Source organism: Triticum urartu, chromosome 1A, assembly GCF_056163025.1.
Source record: "Triticum urartu cultivar PI428250 chromosome 1A, HENAU_Tu73, whole genome shotgun sequence".
NCBI classification, from domain to species: domain Eukaryota; kingdom Viridiplantae; phylum Streptophyta; class Magnoliopsida; order Poales; family Poaceae; genus Triticum; species Triticum urartu.
Genome location: NC_141873.1, coordinates 349,028,470 through 349,051,423, shown reverse-complemented (window position 1 = coordinate 349,051,423; position 22,954 = coordinate 349,028,470). Strand labels below are relative to the sequence as shown.

At 45.5% G+C, this 22,954-nt stretch overlaps 2 protein-coding genes across 2 annotated transcripts; one reads left to right on the top strand and one right to left on the bottom strand.

Moving 5' to 3' along the window:
- Positions 1 to 278: 278 nt before the first annotated feature.
- BSK2 (BR-signaling kinase 2) lies at positions 279 to 5,178 on the top strand. The gene is made up of 10 exons (XM_048676140.2): positions 279 to 604; positions 735 to 991; positions 1,088 to 1,223; positions 1,596 to 1,729; positions 1,961 to 2,066; positions 2,393 to 2,478; positions 3,008 to 3,196; positions 3,285 to 3,443; positions 4,077 to 4,190; positions 4,509 to 5,178. The coding sequence occupies exons 1-10, from the start codon at positions 517 to 519 to the stop codon at positions 4,758 to 4,760; spliced, it is 1,521 nt and encodes a 506-aa protein (XP_048532097.1). The 5' UTR covers positions 279 to 516; the 3' UTR covers positions 4,761 to 5,178.
- A 4,551-nt stretch (positions 5,179 to 9,729) lies between these two features.
- On the bottom strand, positions 9,730 to 12,270 carry LOC125510873 (NAC domain-containing protein 54). Its single transcript, XM_048676150.2, has 3 exons — positions 11,655 to 12,270; positions 10,378 to 11,103; positions 9,730 to 10,277 (listed from the first exon to the last, which is right to left on the bottom strand). The coding sequence occupies exons 1-3, from the start codon at positions 11,809 to 11,811 to the stop codon at positions 10,153 to 10,155; spliced, it is 1,008 nt and encodes a 335-aa protein (XP_048532107.1). The 5' UTR covers positions 11,812 to 12,270; the 3' UTR covers positions 9,730 to 10,152.
- Positions 12,271 to 22,954: the final 10,684 nt, after the last annotated feature.

The window sequence follows — 22,954 nt, the reverse complement described above, 5'->3', positions numbered from 1 at the left end:
AGATAATAATTTAGACTAGTGTCATATGCATGACGCTAGTATAAGTTACTCCCCGCTGTAACCGGCCTAGCTTATTCATCTTCTGTGCACACAGCATTACTTGGTCGGTCGGTCCCTACTCGTTCATCATTAACCATCGATTTGATTCAGATCTGATTGAACGAACACACAATAGACAGAAGAGCAGATACTTCTTTCGTGGTTGGAAAATACTCTATTGATTCGAATGATGTTTTCTGCTTCCTTTTTCCGTTAATAAAAAAGTTATACTACACAGTACTAGCAGCGTACGGCTGCTGCGCGGTGTTTGGTGCGCACCCAGCGGATCCCTGCCCCGCCCTGCTGCCGCCGCGCTTCTCTCGGAGCGCTGCCTCCCACCTCAGTGACCTCACTCTGCCACACTCGCCTCTCCTGCTTCCTCCTTCCACCAGTCCACATTCACACACGCTCTCCCTCCCTCCCCCACCTCCGTTCCACGGCTTGCGTTCCATTCGCTGGCAGGCTAGCAGATCTCCGATGGGGTGCTTCCAGTCCAAGCCGGCGGGGAAGCCGCTGCCGCCCGACGCCGACGCCGCCCTCCCGCCCGACGACCCCGCAGATCCCGGTAAGCAAGCAAGCAGGCAGGCGGGCGGGCCCGCCGCCATTGCCGCCGCCTCCTAAACCCTAACCCCCCAGCGAATGCGCGTGTCCGGAACGAATCTAATCTGGCCTGCTCCCCTCTTGCTCCACGGAAGAGGCGGCGAACGGGGCGGACGGGGCGGGCGCGGACGGCGACGACAAGGACGGGGCGAAGCGGGCGGTGCCGGTCTTCAGGGAGTTCGGGCTCGCCGAGCTGCGGGCCGCCACCAAGGGCTTCAGCGCCGACCTCATCGTCTCCGAGAGCGGCGAGAAGGCGCCCAACGTCGTCTACCGGGGCCGCCTCGACGGCGGCCGCCTCATCGCCGTCAAGCGCTTCTCCCGCCTCTCCTGGCCCGACCCGCAGCAGTTCCTCGTACGCGCCCCTGCGCCCCAATGCAAATGCCTTGTCTGTTTGTGCGTATCTGCTCCGAGGATCCCGTTCCGGATCTCACGTGTTTGGTTGCTGCAGGCGGAAGCGGCCGGCGTGGGGAAGGTGCGGCACAAGCGCCTCGTCAACCTCATTGGCTGCTGCGCCGAGGGTGACGAGAGGCTGCTCGTCGCGGAGTACATGCCCAACGACACATTGTCCAAGCACCTCTTCCACTGTACGTGTCACTGTCTATTCATATCCATGTCCAGTTAGCTATAGTTGTTGTTGATACGGGTCTGACGTACTACTACTTGATCCGTGGAGGTTGGATCAAAACACGACCCCCCTCTGCATTGATTGAAGAGCTTAATGCACCTCTGCCATTACCACATTTGTCTCTTGCTGTCTCGTGCATAAACAGATGTGGTTAATTTGCCAGGACCATCTGGGCGTGTCTGCATTTTCTCTCTTGCTATATTTCTTTTTGGATTTTACCTCAATCATCATAATCATGACTTAATTTCAAATATGAAGATGCTTACCATACATACCATGTGGTGCTATATTTGTTTTGTTGTTTGACTGGAGTTTGGTCTGCTCTTTGCAGGGGATAAGCAGCCGTTGCCATGGGAAATGCGGTTGAGGGTTGCACATTACATTGCACAAGCTCTCGATCATTGCAATGCAGAGAACAGGAAAATCTATCATGACTTGAATGCCTACAGAGTACTTTTTGATGAGGTACGCATGGCTTTGCCTGTCTGGTTCGATAGGTACTTGACAAGCAAGGATCACCTTACTGATGGAAATCTAGTTTGGCTACTTCTTTGCAGCTGACTTTTGCATCATAGCTGCTGTTACTCCTTACATGAACATGAAAATTTTCTCATGAAACTTTTTATGAAATTTGATTGACCTCTGTAGCTACTGAGCAAATTCTCATTGTCATGAACAACATATGTTTGCCATCAGGAAGGTGATCCTCGCTTGTCAAGTTTTGGACTAATGAAGAACAGCCGCGACGGAAAAAGTTATAGCACTAACCTGGCTTACACTCCGCCAGAGTTCCTACGAACGGGTACGCATGACCACATGATCCCTCCACATTCATAATTAGCTAATACCATTGGTGTTATCCATTACAATTTACAAGTGAACATGTGGACTTATTTTAAGCTCATTAGATATAAGATTAGCACTCTTATTCTGTCCACAGAGATAATTTGTGAACCTGTATTGAATTTATCTTTTAAAAACACTTCTGTGTTCCCTCAGTATCAGATGATAGGTATGTTGTGGGTCGTTGTGATAAACTGATCGCATTTTCTCTTTTTACTCCTGAACTGCTCAGCACGTGTTCTTTGGACTGCACTGAATAATTTGTGCTTGACTCCTTAATGGCAGGCAGAGTCATCGCTGAGAGTGTGATATATAGCTACGGAACAGTTCTGTTGGATCTTTTGAGTGGGAAACACATTCCTCCTAGTCATGTATGCTTCATTTCAATCTTCGCTTTTCTTGTTATCAGTTCCTTGCATCGTGGATAGTACCATACTGTTATTTAATTATCACGCTGGAAGCTGAAATGAGCTTTGAACCATTAGCTTGAATCTGCTAAGGACTAGATTTCTTGATGGATAATAAGCAGGGCACATAACCATCTCGTCTGGAATGTCTTAGGGTGTGTTTGGTTTGAGCCGAAGCCAACCCTACCAAAATTTTGCTTAGGGTTTTGGTTGTCCATGTTTTTTTTGGCCAATGTTTGCCAGAAAAGTGAACAGGAGTTGTTTAGAGGGCACAGATATACCAAAATATTGGTAACCATCCAAACAAGAGCCAAAATTTTGGCTAAGACTAAAAGATGGTATGGTTGGTTTTGTTCACCATCCAAACATACCCTTATACTTGAAGCCAAGTGCAGCTCAAAGAACATAACAGCATTATGCTAGGTTGTTGTATTGCCATCTATCACTGTTGCCATGCCAGTGAATTTCTCACGTCATTTGTTTTGAATTACAGGCACTTGATTTGATAAGGGGAAAGAACATACTGCTATTGATGGATTCCTCCTTAGAAGGGCAATATGCTAATGAAGATGCTTCAAAATTAGTTGATCTTGCATCAAAATGCTTGCAGTTTGAAGCTAGGGACAGACCCAATATAAAGTATTTATTGTCCTCTGTTGGGCCTCTTCAGAAGCAAAAGGAGGTAAGCAGCTTCAACCATCTTTTGGATTATTAAAGTTCTGTGTTGCCTACAGTAACACAATTCACTTATTTTATCAATCATAATTTAGGTGGCATCGCATGTGTTGATGGGCATTACAAAAACCGCGTCGGTCTTACCAACTATTCTTTCTCCACTTGGAAAGGCATGTGCCGGAATGGACCTTACAGCAGTACATGATATATTGCTCAAAACAGGTTACAAAGACGATGAAGGTGCAGAAAATGAGGTAACATACAATTCATGTATCATTCCTCATTTATGATACACCTGCTGTTAGGTCATCATTTATGTGGTGAACTTTCCTTTTGTCATGATTTGTGTCAACTTGGCATTTTTCTAGTCCTCTCTCAAATTAACTGCTAACTTGTTCTTGAAGGTCCTATACTTGATTTGTTTTGGCATATGGCTTCCTGCACCTTTCCTATGCTAGTTTACAATTACATATGATTAGCTATGTTGGCATTGCATGATTAAATTGAAAAAAAATGCTTTGATGAAATTAGCATATACAGTGGGGATCATGCATCTAAGATATCTTCTCTTCTGTATCGAGAGAAGCTGACTTTCATCAATAACTGATAATTCTTTCTTGTCTGTAGTTAAAAAGGCAATCATTTTCAACTGGATAACCGAGTATTTTGTCAGGCTTAAACTTAGGATGCTGTTGTGCACATTTGCTTATTAAACTCCTTTTTGGCTATTTTTCTTGTGCACAGAATATGTCATATGCTTTTTTTCCCCTCTCTTTTCTTATTCCCATTTGCTCAAGTATTTAGAAATTATGAAATCTCATTCATTTGCTCTGTTAAGATAAGCTAGTTTTATTTGGTGCATGTTTATGCTGCTGTAAAAACTGAAGTTGTCCTTTCAAGAATGGACTCAGCAAGTGCAAGAGATGCTGAACACAAAGAAGTTTGGTGATATTGCATTTCGAGATAAGGATTTCAAGACTGCAATTGACTACTATTCAAAGGTAACATCACTTAAATTCTCTGTTCTTATGTTTAACTAGGATATCCAAGTTCATGAATTTTGCAATGTCAATATGCTGCTGCTTCATGATTGTTTGTGCCAAATAGCTACTAATTGAATATATTTTCCATAAGCAGTTTGGCCCTCAATATGTTACCTCAAGTGCTGCCAGTAAAGCAGTCACTAAGGAATTCTACTTTCTAACTGATGCACAATGTTACCAAAGCTTTCAATTTTTTTTTTGGTCTTCATTTTTTATTTTGTTTGTGATCTTCATTTTTTTGTCCTGTAACATGACAAGCTAATTTGCATGTTGCAGCTAGTTGGAATGATGTCAGTACCTTCAGCTACAGTTTTCGCCAGGCGGAGTTTTTCCTACCTGATGAACGGTCAGTCGGAGCTTGCGCTACGCGACGCAATGCAGGCCCAGGTCTGCATGCCCGAATGGCCTACTGCATTCTACCTCCAAGCCCTAGCTCTCTCAAAGCTTGGAATGGAAACCGATGCACAGGACATGCTCAACGACGGAGCCACCTTTGAGGCCAAGAAGCAAAACAGCTGGCGTGGTTAGGGACGAAGCCACGGCTTCCTCCAAACTGTTGTTGCCTTTCAACAGAAAAGGGTACAATGATGAGTGTTCACTGGGACGTCTGATGAACTGCTAGGAGTGGGATTGAAATGCACTGTTTTATCGTGCGAATTCGCGGTCCCTGCCCCCAAATGTCGATTAACGACGCTGTCGTGACCTGGAAGATCTAAATGGGCAGAAGGCTTATGAGTTGCACCACATGGTGGCAAGATTTCGCTGATCATTGCGTGGCGGTGCTCCTGTGGGAGAGAAGATTGTAATTAAGGTGACGATCTCTTAACGGTTTCTCCTTTTCTTTGTTTATGCTGGATGGCTGGACGATTGTGTGGGAACAGAGGGGGTTTGTTCCTTGTGATTAGCTGGAGAGAAAATAAACCAGAGCCATCTGAATTCCGTTTGATTCGACCATGTTTCCTCGTCTGCTGCTTCTCTATTGAATGAATTGGTGGTGATTTGCATCAAAATAATGTTAGATCATTTTTAGCCCTGCGTCCTGTTTTCTGGACAGACAGTGCCTTGCTTGTCTTTGATTGTTTTGGCCACGTCAGATGATATTCTGTCAGCGTGTCCTCTGGCATCTGAACCACGATGTATGAACTTGCATTAACCAATGTTTTGTTAGTTGAAGAAAGAACTTAGAGCAACTCCAGCAGATGCCGCAAACCTCGCCGGCCTGCATAAATCTGGCAGTTTTAGCCTTTTTTTTGCATTTTGGGCCTGAGCAGAAACGCTATATCTAGCCTGGCCTGTAATTTTTTTACCGGTAATGCTACACCTACGAACAGGTTAACGTAATGGTTACGTAATTAGCCAAATGGCATAGTATGATTGGGGTTAGGGAAAAGGGGGGGCCCACCCCACTTAAAATCAGGAAGAGGGAGTTATGTTGAGGGGAAAGTTATGTAACTCCTTCGTAAGTCTTCGTAGGTGTAGGATTATTTTTTTTTACAAGAGGCCTGCATATTGCCCCTCTGCAGCTATATCTACGGGGTCGGGGGCGTTTTAGGGTTTGCTTGCTCCATATCCTCGATCGCAATCCTCCCCCCTTTGTCGTCTCCTTTGGTCTCTTCGGCGAGAGATTCCACATGATCCCATCCATTTCTTGCTAATCCATATAACTGGAGGGGCACGCGGGTGTGGGGGCCGAGGCGGATTGCCGCTGCGCAAGCGCTCTCGGCACGATGCGGAGGCCGGCAGCTCTAGCCGGCCTGCCATCGAGCCATCAGCCATGGTGATTGAAGCAGGCGCTAGAACGCGGAGGACTCTCCCGCAACGATGGCCAGAGCACGTGGGCTCGCTTCTTCGAGCTCAGTGATGCTCTTTGGCAACACACCAAGAGGTGCCGTGAGGCGGAGGAGGAGCTCCTCGTCGTGCTGAAGAGCCGGAGAAGATGCGTCGCCGAACAGCTCACGGCGGCGAAGGAAGAGCACACGTTTGCTAATGCGTGCCGGAGGTCGCCGAGGCCTTATACCTAGGCGTCGAGTCATGAGCTGGCAATCCCTAGCTCTAATAAATTAGTTTGCTATGTTTTTATGCTATGGAATGTAGATGAACTTCGGTGGTGAGCTTTGTAGCGCGAAAATCGTTTTAAATTTCCAGTATCATTTAGCATATCTGTTCTGCTGTGCCATGCGTGATACCGTAAATTTGTTTCAGAGCACACCTTAAAGGACATTTGCGGTACATGAAGTTGCTCTTAGGTAGGTCTTGTTGTCATCTCTGAAACTCTAAAAAACTGTGTGGCATGGAAGTTTTTTGCTTGGTAAACATACCTTTGATAGTTCTGCACCCCGTGACTCAATCAAAACCTAAGTTGGACGCCGTCACCGTCTCCTCCTCCAAAAAAGCTAGGGTTTGTGCCTCTGGCCGTCGCCGCCGCTGGTCCGCCTCGTCTCCGGTGGTTCTAAGGCCATGGGGCGTGGTGGATACTGGCAAGGCCGGCGGGAGGACTTCATTGTTAGTCGTTTCTTTGAGTTTTGTTAAGGTCTGTGTCCTACTTAAGAAAGCGGGATTGCGGCGGCTCCCTGAAGATGGAATAAAGGTCTCCCCGCTTAAACCATGTTCCGGTAATGCGTCTAGCATCGTTGGTGGGTGTGTGGAGGTGTGTCTTCAGCGGATCTATCCACGGTGAATTTGCTCGGATCTGGTTGTTGTTCGTCTATGTTCCTGTGTCTTAAGGTTGGATCCTTTTAATCTACGTTATTCTTCATCAGCGACGGTTGCTATTCTAGTGCGCTGGTCCTATGAGGCCTTAGCATGACGACTTTTCGACTGCCTACTACAACAAGTTGTGTCCGACTCCAGCGAGGGAGGGGCGATGACAGTGGCGCGCATTCGACTCGCTTCAATGCTTGCAGTCGTCGCTAGGTGGTCCATGGATCTGGATATAATTTTTGCTATTTTTGATGTTCGTTGTACAACCATGATGATTGAAGATAAATAGATCAGAAGTTTTTTTTTAAGAAACATATCTTCAAATTCTTTTAACTTATAATAAAGAAAAGCTATACTTTGTGAAAAATGCTCAACTCTAGTCTAGGGGGGAAAGGTTGAAAGGTACCCCATGGGAAAAATCTGTAGTTTGTCCTCACTTGGCACTTGCATAGAAAAAGAACAAAAAAATGGTCAGAAGAAATAAAGTGAATGCGATATGTGGGTCCGGTGAATACTGCGTAGTGCGTACAGCCAAAAGAGGGGCTGAAGTTCGTACTAGTGTTCTTTTTCTCAAAAAAGGTGATTTTATTATCTTAAAATGTAACATTTAACGGATACAAAACATTAAAAGTATCATGTGGTCACTGCATAATTAGGATGCACACAGTCAAACATTAGTAGTCTGACAAACAGAAAAATAAAATACCAACAATTCAGCAACAGTAGAGTCCATAGACCGATACTATGCCTATGTCGAAATAGATGGTGGATCGATCCGAAGATTATGCTACCATTCATGTTGGGTACAAACCTCTGTAACCACCTACTTCAATAGCGTACACACCGCCTTAAATAGCGGTTGGTACTTCGCTCGTTGTAGCGTACACCATGCATGAAATGAATGCGTACAACAAAAAATAACCTACAAAAAAGAAGCATTTTTGACATTAAAAACAATATCATTTCTCGTAGAAGTTTCGTAGTGTAACAGTGGAAAGTCCCGTGATAAGTTAAAAGTGGTTAGAAAGAGGACGAGACACTCGACCGTTCTGGATCTTTTCCCTACTTCATCCCTGAACTTGACTATATAGGCTGATTTGTTCTTCTTGAAAACCACAGCAATAGAAAGTCATTAGATATTGAACACTACAGAATTGTGTTTGTCTGTAAAAAGTTACAGAACTATATAGTACTCCCTTTTTAAAAAATAATCCTTCGTCCAGAAATATTTGTAACATCCATTTTTTCGACAAGTATTTTCGGACAGAGAGAATATAAGACCTTATATTTCTTTATAGAGGGAGTAGTTTCTATTTTTTTTAAAAAATTGCATGGTTATTTGATTGTGCATGAAAAAAAACAATTCTTCACTTAGGTTGGAGTGTAAAAATTTTTCTATGAAATCTAGCACAAACTAATTGTGAGGAAAAATTCCTATGAATTCTGATATGTGAATCAAACAACCCATGTAGAAAAAAGAATTCCTAGTAAGAGTTAGAGTCCTTCAAAATTTGTTTGAAAATCTTTTGAACCAAACAAGCCTGACAATCATTATGCTCTAGAGTATGAAAGGACAGATTCATGGGACAAGCCTACCGCCGAGGCACCCAATGCATAGAGGCTGAATGAATAAGACCAGGAAAGAACTGTCATGGAATAGCATGACAACAAAAATTTTCACTTCTTTTTCAGATTTCAAAAGGCCCAGAATAAAGGCTAGCATTCGGGAAAGAGCGCTACGCGATTAAAATCTGTGAGCAAAATGGAGCGCGCCGTCCTCTAGCCTCTTTTCTCTTTAAGATGGGGTGATTCTTGGAATGACGGTGGCCACATTTCCTCGTCCAGCACAGGGCATATGTGCTTCCTGTCAATCATTCCTGGCTCTTTTCTTTTCTTCCCCCTTCGGTTGCACTTTAGTCAGACTTCATGCCATGCTAAGTCACCGCCACGCCATCAGATGCACACCACTCTGGTCCAAGCCGTTTCTGTTTTGCCTTCTACAGGAGACTGATATTCGCATCCTCCCTGTCAGGAGTCAGGATTCCTTTGCAGTTATTGTAACAATTTTGTGCAGAAATTCCATGCATATATACAGTACCATGGATGTGTTTGCCGGACCTGATTACAGCGCCATCCAAAACCGTCACCTGCGTTTGGTTTGGTTGATTGAGTCGGGCTGGAATCAGAAGCTGTGTAATCCAATTACAGTGCTATACAGAATCGATCACACCCGCTCCTGGTTGTTAGGGCATGTGCAGTGATTGATAAGAAAGTCGTATCAATTTTCGACGATAATTTAGAGATGATAAATTTTTCACGATAGTTCTGCTTCTAATATATTTTCCACGATAGTTCTGCTTCTAAATATAAAACGTTTTTATCTTAGTAAAGAGATAGTATCTCTTAATCTTTATCTCTAGTAATCAAATACTATGATTAAATGTATGGTGAGAGGTATTGTTGCTAAGAGATCATCTCTTAATCTTTATTTCTATTTTCACCAAAGAAAAAGAGAATGCAAAGTTTTTTTCTTTCAAGTTTCTCTTTCATCCACCTCATCATTTTCCCATGTAGTCCTTCTCCTTTTTTTTTTAACATGCATGTAGTCCTTCTCTCTGTTCCTGTTGCGTGAGTCAACTAGACAAAACTAGCAAAAGCCCTGTTACACCCACAATGTAGTGTAACCTCATTACGTTACCATTTGCTTTCAACGTAACCCTAACCAAACATGTACTCCTTCCGTTCCGAATTACTAGTTCGGAACGGAGGGAGTACATAGGAATCATAGGGTCATGAATTGTTAGAATAGATGATGATGATGATGATGTATCCTCCATTTCTAAAGAAGGTTATATATTGTATAATAGCAATGGGGAATTTTACATCGCCCGAAATGGGAGCACAACATATTGCTGCGTAAATTGCAGCAGCAGCAGCAGCTAGTACAGAGACTGAATCACAGTAAAGGAAGAGATGGAAGTGTCGTGCCACAGCGAGAGAAGACAGTGCTAAAATAGGCCGTCACTCCGAGTACAACTGTACAAGACACACACACACGCGCGCGCGTAGCAATACTACGTACTCTTACATATCATACGGTATACGACCCCGTACACTGGCTGAAAATATACCGCCGTTGCCGAGAGCAATTAGGTTTCTGGAATTATTTCCTCTGTTGCCGAAATTACTACGATCTTTTCTTGGGTGTGAAACGAGAGCTTCAGTAGACCACCATGTTGTTCTCGTCCAAGGACGAGAAAAACGCCGCCAGGTCGTCGCTCGCCTCCCTGCACAGCATCGGGGCGGCGGCGTTCGGTGCCGCCGGGTTCCACAGCTCCATCGCGCCTGCAGAAGGACATGCATATGCATTGAGAACTCGCGCGAAATGGCGACGGGGGATTCAAGAATTGATCGAGCTCGTGAGGCAGAGCATCAGTGCGCGTACCGGCGGTGGTGGAGAAGGTGCTGTTGGCGCAGGGCGGCAAGGTGTCCCATCTGAGCTCGTGGTCCGAGACCACGCCCATGTCGCCGAAGAAGGGCATGTGCGACTGCGTCGTCTCGCCTGCGCCGGCGAGGTCGCCGTCGATGAAGAATGTGGCGGCGGCGTCCTGCTGCGGGAACCCCAGAGGCGTGCCCATGCCGGACACCACCTCCCCTCCTCCTCCGTACAGGGGAGAGGGGGAGCTGTGGAGCTGGAAGGCGTTGCCGACGATGTCGAGGCGCGGCGGGCTGGGCGTGAGGGAGCCCAGCTGCTGGTCCGTGGTGACCAGCGACGAGCTGCTCCCGACCTTGCTCATCTGCCGGTGGCCCGGCCTCGCCTTGGCGGCCGCGTCGCCGTGGAGGAGGCCGGCCTCGGTGCGCTTGATGACGCGGCAGAGCGCGTAGGCGCCGATGAAGTTGGAGGCGCCGTGGAGGAGGTCCTGGCAGAGGCGGTACTCGTGCATCACCCAGTCGGTGCGCTCGCCGCCGGGGGCCCGGCCCTTGTAGAACACCAGCGTCTTCCTGACGCCGCACACGGCGCCGCCGTCGCACGACACCTTGCGGTCCTTGCCGGTGGCCTTCCAGTAGCCCGTGGTGGTGGCCCGGTTGGTGCGCGACCCGTTGGGGTACTTGCGGTCCCGCGGCACGAAGAAGAACCACTCCAGGTCCCTCTTGGGCAGGAACGACTTCTCTGAAGAATCATCAAACGCACACACCTCTGAATCTCAGCATTCTCATTCACATTGGCCACTGTACAAACTAGCTATGTACAGTTGAGTGCAGAGAAGGTTATGCCAGAGTTAACTGTGTGCTGATTACTGTGATTGGCTGCTGAGAATATTCCAAAATTGAGAGGGGTGGCTGTGGTGATTTGGAGAACAAGTTTCTTTGGGAAAAAGGCGGGAAAATGACTCATCTGCAACCGGCCTAAGTTATGGAGAATATATGAGGCGAGATGCCTCTTTCACAAAGTCCCTTTTCATGTATGCTGGCTAGCTAGCAAGCAATTTGGAGGGCAGATTCTTTTTCTAAAAGAATTATGCTATTCGAGGATGATGGCAAATTATTACTTGTCAAATAAATTGTCTATTCAGGGGAGAAGAAAGGTGAACACCATGCGGTTTGACATAGGTAAAATTCAACTCTCTCGAACACTTTTTTTGTCGGTCGAAGCATGAATGAATGTGTGGCATGTTGAAATACAGAATGAATCGGATGGAAGATGCATGTGTATGTACGTACCTGGCAACTCCCATGGCTCGCACTTGTAGAGGTCGATGACGGGGATGACCTCGAGCTCGATCTTGAGGTTGTCGACCCTCCGCTTGAGGTAGTAGCTGACGAGCTCGTCGTCGGTTGGGCGGAACCTGAAGCCGGGCGGCAGGGTCATGGTGCCCATGCTCGTTGCTTGCTTGCTTGTGTGAAACTTGCAGCCAATTCAAATATCTTGGGCAGTTCGATCCAACAGTAACCCAGCCCAACCCAACTCAGGAGGAGCAGATGATGCTACTTAAGCTTGCGCTGTGACTAGCTAATAACTGTGTGTATGTATGTGTATATGTAGCGTCAACTGCCGATCACAAATACTCGAGGCAGGACTAGAGATCTAGAATCCAGGAGGCGGAATGGAGTCAGGTGGAGAGGAGGCCGTATCTGTTGAAGATTTGGAAGATCCAGAAGTAGAAGCTCTTGTTGGCGATGAATACGGTGTAGCAGCCTCCAGGATTCACGCTCATTATCCTCCGGTCACGAGCTCCAGAGCAGAGGCGTCGGCGGCGGGCGGGAGGAAGGCGAAGACGGCTGGAGAGGACTGAGGAGGAGGGAGAGGAGGTTGGGGAGGGATGAAGTGACGGGCATGGTGCCGTTTATATAGAGGACGAGGAGGAGAAGCCAACGGGAAAAGGGTGGAGAGGCGGTGAGAAGGTGGTCGGGCGCACGCCATTCCAAAACCCCCGCCGGCGCTTGTCGCGCGCCCAAGCCGCCGCCAAACCGTCTCGCAATCCGCACTTCTTTTCCCGTTTCGTTTTCTTTCGCGGCTTGCTTGGGCAATTCACCACTAACCAAACGTGCCTGGCCGTTCCGTTCCGTGTGCAGGGCGTATCGTGGCGACGCGATGATCAGGATGCGTTATTCATTTCTTTCTGAACCCTGAGGCGCAGCAGCGGCGGCGGCGGGCGGAGGTTCGAAAGTGCAGTTTTGTTTTCATATGGGCTTTGGTTTTGAATATGGGTTCATTCCGCTGTCACCAAGATCCGTGCTTAGCCCCCTTGGCTTAAGTTGATTAATTAAGTTTATCATCCTCGGCCGCGTACCGGTTTTCGGAATTCAGGTAGGCTCCCAGGACTTACCGCCACTCTGTTTTCCAGCTCATGTGTTCATACTCGTGTCGTCGTCGTGAGCGTGTCTGTTTTACACGAATCCCATCTCCGCAGGAACATTACACGAGCTTCTTCTACTTCCGGTCCTAGAGTTAATTAGTGGTGATGCAGGATTCTCTTGCCCAGTGACATGCGACATATACTAGAGTTAATTAGTGACCTCGATTGACCTTCACACACATGAGTGGATTCTGAATTGACGTGCGTTATGCACGACCGATTCCCTCGTTTCAGTAGTACTCTACTACTGTAGTAGTAGTAGTGCAGGGGCGAGGCGTTGTGTTGACGCATCGATGCAAGTCGCCTGCAAAAACGGTCTTTTGTTTGTTTGTTGTACTGCACTGGATCATCCGAAAGTTCACCGAAGGTGCCGGCTGAGTTTTGCGCGCAAATCGCATCAGGACAACACGAGGTGCATAATCAGCGAGAATTGATTCAGTGTCTGAATTAAAAAGTGGCGGAACACGTCACGGTCTCTCTTTGGGACCTGCTCTTTGGTTTGCAGCGCACTGTAAAGCGCCATACATGACATGACAAGCGGCTGCTCCTATCAGAATGAATGAAAGTGAATGTGAATCCTAGTCAGAATGATTCTGGAACCAGCAGCCAGCTAAACACACAGTTTGGCTTTAGGTGTATCGATTGCTCGTATGTATGTGTAAAATTAGCACACATGTTGCAGTTGGAGCCAGCCTTTTCAGACGGCTTTGGGGGCCAGTCATTTTTCCCAGATGACCTGAATGTTGAAACTTAACCTAGTTCTTCCGACAGACCTACTACCCGTGCACTGAACATGTACAAAATCAGTAACGCGGGAACGGGCCTACAGGGCATTTTGGCATCTTGACTAGCTGTATATACATACATGGATATCTCCACGTGCATCGACCGATCGACACGTTCCTCGACATGTTTGAACACATAGGTTTTCGACGTGGCACCGTTACCGCGAGCTCACTAGCATCAAGGTCTGAGCAACTCCAGATTAAGCAAGGCCCTAAACATGGATTTTGAAACAATTTTAATTGATAAAGCGACTGTCCTTGGCTTATTTTTAGAGAAAAAAAAAGGAAGACCATGATGTTGCTATATAGGGAAGAGGCCCTGGCTCTGTAGTGACATCAAGCTAAGGTTTTTTGAACTGTGACATCAAGCTAAGTCAAGTGCTGCACTTGCTTTGGCTTTGCAACCCTTTTTTTCGTAGCTGAGCTGCACTTTTTTCGGTCTTGTCTCTCTATGAAAACCACTGGCCACTGGGAGACAAATATATGTAGTACTTCTCAGCCACAGGATCTACCAGAGAAGTTGAGTGCTTCGGTCAATATAGCCTAGGGGTCACCATCTTATCACTACTTTGAGGCAGGCAGGGGTTGGTGCTCAACTACTTGCTTACCACCAGTCCCTTGACCAAAGTGCCAGTGCTTAACTTCACTTGGAGGTTCAAAGATTATGAAGGTAGTAACAAATTGCTTCATGGTGAGCACTGAGTACTCCATGACGGCAACAGGTTGTTTAAGCACACTAAACGACAAGCCCTCAGCACTCGAAGCAACAATTTTCTTGGTAGGGAACTAGGGATCCAAGTGACCATGGCGCACTTTGGAACCGTGCTGGAGAGCTGCATGTATTTCATCAGAAAGAAGAGTACAACGCCAAAGATGACAAGACCAAAAGCAAAAAGTAACCCGAATCTTTGGCGTGTTTCTTTGTGTGTGTGTCGCTTGTATTAATGTTCAAGCAAAAATACTAACGCGGGTCGTTGCGGGTCAGCGTGGCTCGGCCCAACCCGCTTGCATCCCTAATCTTCATTCGACATTGTGTGCATGATTTTTTTCAGGAAAAGGAGGATGACCCCGGCCTCTTCATCAGAACGATGCAATGCAACCATATTATTAAATGATAAATCTGAAAGGTCCACGAAGAAGTACAAGTTCACCCGAAGTTCCAAAACAAAGGAAGAAAAAAAATCTGCCACAACCGGTGAAAATAGGACTAGATGACTAAACACCTAGCCTATTACTGAACCGCAATCCAAACCGGTTGTAAATATCCCAAACCACCATCTCCCACCGGGTACACCCAATATCCAAAGGCTCCCTGTTTTTCTCAGGAGTGAATAACGACCACGTACGGATTCATGTTGTGGTCAGGTAAATAACATTGTGTACATGGTGTGTAGCCAGCAGAGAAAATTTGACTAAGAACCTGTGTTAAAGTAAAGCTAACTTCAAATGCTCCCAACTACAACGTCTCCACAAACCAAAGGCACAACAACCCCCATAACGAAACAAGTGCTACCTTTGTACTAGCACTTTGCACTGCACGCACGCACGCATGATTAGCTTGGGATCATTAGCTTAATATCTCGGACCGGAGCACTGTCAAGACCGGATGACAGCAGCCAAAACCATCTCCAGGTATGAACGCCCTTAGGGGCCCATCCGAAGACCAGAGTTGCTTTAGTGAAGCATACGTAGCCGTAGGGCCTGCCTAGTTCTGAACTGCTTGACTTGGGAGGCGAATGGTTGCACGACCAGGATCACTTTGGCATCGTCTGCCCCATCACTGCCTCATCAGCATGCCACTAACGTCGGCTCCTTTTAATCTGATAATCCCCACTTATTTTCCAGCCATCTCCTCATGATCTTATATAGTTGTCGAGGCATTGTTGATTGTCCCTGTTGGCCCTGTTGACAGGGCACCGGCACCGGAATTCCAAGGTTGTATGAACACGGCTTTTCTTATCTCATCGTGAATCGCCCAATGATTTTATGTGTTGCTAGTCCAGGTTAAAGCAGATAGTATAGGGTCAGGCATGCATAGCATCGGCTCTGGGAATTGGGAGTGCAAGTACAGAAAGCTGAGGTGGACTCTCACGCGTGTGATTGGACGTCAAAGTGATCAGATGACGCATGGATCATCTTATCTTGACCGGCGATGCCTTTACTGCTGCACCCGAAGAATGGAGAACCTCCCTCCCCGTGTTGGCGTCTGCATGCAATGGTGCCCTAAGTAAAGCACGGCAGGGTCATAGGCTGCAATGCATGCACGCTCAATCATCACCCCAAAGTTGGATCAGTAGCTTCTCATTTAACTAACTAGGAGCAGTCTTGATCGCATTGTAAACTATGGCCATGTCATGCATATATGAAGGATAAACAGTGCCCTTAGTTAATGTTTATGGATTAGAATATTTTGATTCCACTGCTGATTGTTTATGCAGAGAAACACTTTAGGTGGCCAGCTTCAGCTTGAAGTGTTCACCTTGGATAATGCATGTTGTGTCTAAGGTAGCTTCCTTCGTGCATCCTCCGGGATCCATCTCAGTGAGAATGCCATATAGTGCTTAATAAACTGAACAAAGGCCGCAAGTTAATAGAAAATTGGCATAGGCATGGAACAATTTAAAGGCCTGGCCGGCTATACATGTAGTGTTAATTATTCGGCAAAGCAGCCAGAGGGGAGAAGAGAACACTGCTTCTCCTATATGTGCTACACATATACCAAGGATCAATCAGCACTAACAGAATAGTTAACTACGCCAAAGAGAATCTCCATAATGCAATGGGGCACAAAGCATCCATGTACAAGATATACCTTTCCTGGCCCCTACTGGCCGGAATCCTCCTGGCAGTATTAAGAAACTAGCAAAGAAATGCGCGTCACCATAGTATATAACTTAGCTGTGCACTAGGGTTCGCTTATTTGCTTCCCCCTCAAGATACCAACTGAGAGAGATTCAAAGCTTCGTGAGGGCCACTCAGGGAAAGAATCGCTAGCAAGGCGGTTTTCAGCGCACGCTTTCCATGGTGCTAGTTATTTTACTAGGTGAAATTTTAAAAACGCGCAACTTGTCTTTCACTCGTTTACCGCTAACTAGTCTCACAAGTCACAAGTATGTTTGTCATATTTCATCATCAGCTTGAGCTTTTGAGTGAACTCACTAGTGTTTATATTGAACTTTATGGTTATGACACAAGTAGTAGGTACCGCAAATTCATGCGCGCGTGTAAGCACAAATTTTTGTTCGATGGGAAACAAACGCAAATATTACATGATTTATTTTTCATTGAGAATGTTTTTTTCTTTTGTGATAAAAGTGGGTTTTATTCCTCAGTGATAGAATTACAGTCTGCTAAAGAAATCTGAACTACGCTGTCTACCGACAACTGATTCCAACACGGTCAACAGTCGACGTACGTAAAACAATCCGAATTAAGAACTTTGCTCTCCTGCTTGTCATATGTGCCCATGAACAAGTGGAGCGCATGCATGCAAATGTGATATGTGTGTGCCCTTGTTGGTTGAAGATGACAAGCAAGTTTTGCTGGAGTGCGCATGGGTCGGCAAGAGATAGAGTGGCCAAGTCGTGATCGATGGCGATCCCTTGAGGTGAATGTGATACCTTAATTGGCATCGTTCGCTCCTGCACCTCGGAGGCCGTTGTTTTCCTCCTTTGGTTTCTTGCACCGGCCGGCGGCAGGTCATCCTCAACACACCATGCACTTCCGGACTAAGACTCCGTTTGGTGTTTTACCGATCGGCTCTTCCAAACCAAAGGTTTACTCTTACGGTGGCTTTCTAGAATCACTTATTTTTATTACACTTTTTAGTTTTTGTCTACATGCCCAGCGATTTTCTGATGCTCGCATAATTTTGTTAAAATCAGTGACAATTCATTTACTCCCTCTATGTTGAAATACAATGCATATTCGTATTATGCTAGGCTAAACATTATATGTTTTGACCTACTATACAGAAAATTTATCAACATTTAGTTAGTTATAAAATACAAAATGACAAAATTCGACCTGCCATAGAATATAATTTTATATTTATTTATTTGGTTTTGTAAATATCGACATCTTTTCTTGTAAATTTAGTCAAGCTTCACAAAATATGGCTTCGATTAGAACACAACAAAAAGCATCTCTAGCCCTTCCGCCAAATTTAACTCCTAAAACAACCCCTCGGAACTTAACTACTCAAGTTTGAGAAGATATAGATTTTTACACCTAGCCCTTCGGCCCTTCCCCAACATTCTAACTCCTCAAAACAGAAAGTTTGCACAGGTAATCATTTCAAACTAGATTTAGATAACCAGTTAATTATAAATAATGCTGCCACATTAAACATAAAAACACTAAATTAAACTAGATACCACTTGCTTAACACTTAAGAGAAAAACGAGCTAACAGATATCTACTCATTGTCGAAGATATCGATGGGCTGCACATTGCTGGGCATCAATTTGTCATCAGAGTCGTCAAGGCATGTGTTCAGTGAATGCCGCCGCTCGGTCCCTCTTTATTGCCGCTAAAGCCACGCGGTTGGCAGCGACCTCGTGATTGAAGTCTTTCGACACTTCGAACATGTGGGGATCAGCTCAGGTGGCGGTGGCCTTAGCGTGCTCCGCGTTGAGCCACATTGCCCCTCCATCTCCTCATCCTCCCCTTCCGATTCGAAGCTCGAGTTGGACAGGGCACTGCGCAAATACGGTGGGCATGGCTCAAATCGGGGGTGGGAGAGGGGACATTGATGCATTTTTTAGCCTACGGGGTGTTGTTCGCTCGGCGCACCGATGTTTGCACCATGAATACCAACGAGAGAAGGTTTATAGAGAATGAGCGGGAGTTGCTCAAATTTGAGAAGGGAGGGGATGTTTTGATGAGTGACTCATCAATTTGTAAATATTGAGAATAAAACTTTCAAATTCTAAAAAATCAACAAATGATGGACTTTATTGATTCAAAATGAAGCATTAAGAGACTACAAACACAACAAGGGCACACATGGTCTCTACATAACTAGGACGTACACAGTGAATACAGCACGCACGTGCGCCCACACACACAAATAAACACGTTGACAAAAAATAAAATTCATACAAGACCAAAGCTATGTCTAGTCGAAGGAAAAAGAAAAAAAATGAAGTGATCAAAACCATTATCAATGAAAAATAACGATCACCATATATGCATCCAAACCATCTCTTGACATTATAAGGACAACGAGAACATGTTGTCCAACATCAACATCTTTTGGAAGCGAACGATGCTCGAACGTCGTCATCATCGGATCCAACCACCGAATGCTAGATCCTAGGTTTTCACCCTGAAGATCAAGCCCGATAAAGTCAGGCCAATGCATTCAACAAGATAACAACGCAAAAATATCGACATTGCTAGGTATAACCAATTAAGGTAAGACACGGGGTTTTCGCCATAGAGATCGAGACTGAGTACTCGAGAAGCAGCACCAAATCAAAATCATCATATCTTATCGCCACCATTTTCCGCAATCCCATCAGGTACATATGTAACACATTGATGTGGGATGTTACACAAGTGAAGACGGTGCACGCACAAGTAGGCAGTCGAGCCGCGACACGAGCAGCTCGCCACCAAAGGTTCTGAACGGTCATCACAAGTGCGACGAAGATTAACGAGGGAGGAAGATCACTAGCACCGTCAAAATCTCAATTCGGGATGCTCCTGCAATCCCCCACCATCCTCATGCTTTGTCGTCCTCTTCTGTGGCGGCAGAATTGATCGACAAAATATACTTGTTGTTGCCGCCGGATCTGAAGATCCAAGACCCTCCAGCCCGTCACAACAATCGTCTAGTAGCGTAGGGCACCCACCCATTGTCAAGTAGGAGTACAATGTAAAAAATACAGGAAAGTGTGAGCACCCACCCATGCCGAGTTTAAAGCTTAAACTAATCTCAAAAAATGTTTAAAACTTAAACCCGGACAGACATGTTCCACCACAAGTAATCTGATGAACCATATATCTCTGACGTCATGTACACAACATGTGCACACAAATGTATTACTAGATCTGACGTCATATATAAAGGACCAAATTACACAATATGAATAGCGACCGCAGCTGCGCGTGCAAATGTACACAACATGCATGTAGCTCAACAGGGACGCCGACGGCGGTGAGCGCGCCTCCCTTGGGAGCCGGAAAGGACGTGACGCGGAGATCGGACAAAAGTTGCATCCAGCAGCTACCGGCCATCCACATCGACATGGACGTGACCGATGCTCCAAGAAAAACATATCGGACATGGAGATGGGCATAAAGCTAGCCAGCCAAACCAAAGCCACGTTCTCACACTTGAAACATAGTCACACGAAGACGACGACTAGGACTAGGACCACGACGGCGAGCGACCGGGCTGGTGCCAGCTGCTACGCCTCAACGTCCGGGCTAGCTGTGTACTTGTGTTTCATGCCTTGCCCGGCCATGCGTGCCGAATAACACGAGCATACATGCAGAGGTTCTGTGGAACTAGCTGCCAGCTCCTTGTCCAAACTCAGTAGTACGTACGCACTGCGTGTCATTCCAAGTCTACGCGTTTGACTGTAAATACAGAAGGTTGGTAAACACTTTCAGTTGTTGAAGAATGAAAGTGAAACATGAATACACGCCTTCATTTGAACTTCCACACATGCCCTACCAAGGTTTAACATTTCGGTAAAGGGAATTTTTTTTTGGAACTCACCGAAGTGCTTTAAAGTTTCGGAATTCGATCTACCGAAACTTAATTCTAACTAGTAAATGCGCACGTGCAACGCACGTTAATATTTAGGTAATATATTAATTGCACACGGATATTAGGTATGCTATTAATTGTGTGTTAATTATCTAATTAGTGTAATATTTGGTATGATATTAATTATACGTTGAACGCTCGCCATTGAAGCAGTTTAGGTCGTTGGATTAACTTAGTTTGACGGCCGAGATCAGTTGAATCTGCCACTTTGGGTCTTTTTATATTGGTATGGATGAATATTGAATGAGTTTGAATTTGTGTTGAAATTTGTTTGAATCTATCTGAAAAGTTTGTCAACTTTGTTTGATTTTTTTAACCCAAGACCCTAGCGTAAAATTAAGCTCAGTATGCAGTTGCCGAACCTTGTTGTGTGTTCTGTCGCGCTTGTTTTATTGTTTCGTGTCAAAATTAGAATAAAAGTAGGAAACAATCAGTCAAATAAACACTACAACCGGGGAACGGACACATATGATTACGAAAATCGATCATAATGAGATGGCGTGACCAATGAGCAAGAGTTGAGTAGCGATTACAATGTCAAAGTGCTGATAACAGGCAAGCAAACCCCCCTTTGATCACGTTGAATCCTATTGTTTTGAAACTTACATTCGTGTCACCCGCTATAACTGCATTTGGTCAACTCCTACTTTATTGATAGGTAGAAATTAAACCCATTCGTTTGCATGGCGGATCGTTGTAACCCTTTACCATTGATACCTACATCCTAGCATGATTAGGAGTTGCTTGATCATTAGCCACCTCTCAGCCTTACATATTGTGCTATGCTTAGTCATGCTTGTTGGAGGTCGTGTCATGATCCATCGAATGGGGTTTGACGAATCACAATTGGCAGTGAACATGCATAGTGAGATGTGATAAGATTACTAGGAGTAATCAGGATAAACATGCTTAATGGCTAAGGCGAGAGGCCTTGTTGAAGAACATGGTGGCTTGTCTCATTTACGCCGCTCTTAGGACCCGAGTTCTCGTATCTTTGAACCAAGATTGAGCATACATCCGCACGGGCCCTGACGAAGGACAACCCTCAACCTACTAACTTGCCTCAGACTGGTCCAGGAGTCGCACCTAATTCAGGCTTTCGCGACGTATGCTTGGAAAGAATGGTAATGTAGTTGCATTGCATAACGTAGATATGTCGGCCGGCTTGTCAAGTGCCATGGCATGGGATTGAGATAGTGTCACACAATGTTTGAGTCCATATTGGAGACACTCAGCCGGACTCTCGATAATGGTTTGATATCTACTACACAACCTTCTTTTTGTAGACGTTGTTGGGCCTCCAAGTGCAGAGGTTTGTAGGACGGTAGCAAATTTCCCTCAAGTGGATGACCTAAGGTTTATCAATCCGTAGGAGGCGTAGGATGAAGATGATCTCTCTCAAGCAACCCTGCAACCAAATAACAAAGAGTCTCTTGTGTCCCCAACACACCCAATACAATGGTAAATTGTATAGGTGCACTAGTTCGGCGAAGAGATGGTGATACAAGTGGTATATGGATAGTAGATAAATGTATTAGTAATCTGAAATTATAAAAACAGCAAGGTAACTAATGATAAAAGTGAGCATAAACGGTATTGCAATAATAGGAAATAAGGCCTAGGGTTCATACTTTCACTAGTGTAAGTTCCCTCAACAATACTAACATAATTGGATCACATAACTATCCCTCAACATGCAACAAAGAGTCACTCCAATGTCACTAATAGCGGAGAACGAACGAAGAGATTATGGTAGGGTACGAAACCACCTCAAAGTTATTCTTTCCAATCAATCCGTTGGGCTATTCCTATAGATGTCACAAATAACCCTAGAGTTCATACTAGAATAACACCTTAAGACACAAATCAATCAAAACCCTAATATCACCTAGATACTCCAATGTCACCTCAAGTATCCGTGGGTATGATTATACGATATGCATCACACAATCTCAGATTTATCTATTCAACCAACACAAAGGACCTCAAAGAGTGCCCCAAAGTTCCTACCGGAGAATCACGACGAAAACGTGTGACAACCCCTATGCATAGGTTTATGGGCGGAACCCGCAAGTTGATCACCAAAACATACATCAAGTGAATCATGTGGTATCCCATTGTCACCACAGATACGCACGGCAAGACATACATCAAGTGTTCTCAAATCTTTAAAGACTCAATCCGATAATATAACTTCAAAGGGGAAACTCAATTCATTACAAGAGAGTAGAGGGGGAAGAAACATCATAGGATCCAACTATAATAGCAAAGCTCGTGATACATTAAGATCGTATCACCTCAAGAACATGAGAGAGAGAGAGAGAGATCAAACACATAGCTACTGGTACATACCCTCAGCCCTGAGGGAGAACTACTCCCTCCTCGTCATGGAGAGCACCGGGATGATGAAGATGGACACGGAGAAGGATTGCCCCCTCCGGCAGGGTGCCGAAACGGGTCTAGATTGGCTTTCGGTGGCTACGGAGGCTTCTGGCGGCGGAACTCCCGATCTATTGTGTTCACGGATGTTTTTAGGGTATATGGAGATATATAGGCGAAAGAAGTACGTCAGGGGGGCCGCGAGGGGCCCACGAGGGT

Bases quoted from the DNA above. Each gene is read 5' to 3' on its own strand.
- BSK2 (XM_048676140.2), top strand. From the start codon at position 517: ATGGGGTGCTTCCAGTCCAAGCCGGCGGGGAAGCCGCTGCCGCCCGAC. The intron at 992-1,087 runs GTACGCGCCCCT...TGGTTGCTGCAG, and splicing joins CCGACCCGCAGCAGTTCCTC to GCGGAAGCGGCCGGCGTGGG. The intron at 3,197-3,284 runs GTAAGCAGCTTC...ATCATAATTTAG, and splicing joins CTCTTCAGAAGCAAAAGGAG to GTGGCATCGCATGTGTTGAT.
- LOC125510873 (XM_048676150.2), bottom strand. From the start codon at position 11,811: ATGGGCACCATGACCCTGCCGCCCGGCTTCAGGTTCCGCCCAACCGAC. The intron at 11,104-11,654 runs GTACGTACATAC...ATGATTCTTCAG, and splicing joins CGAGCCATGGGAGTTGCCAG to AGAAGTCGTTCCTGCCCAAG. The intron at 10,278-10,377 runs GTACGCGCACTG...GTCCTTCTGCAG, and splicing joins CACCTTCTCCACCACCGCCG to GCGCGATGGAGCTGTGGAAC.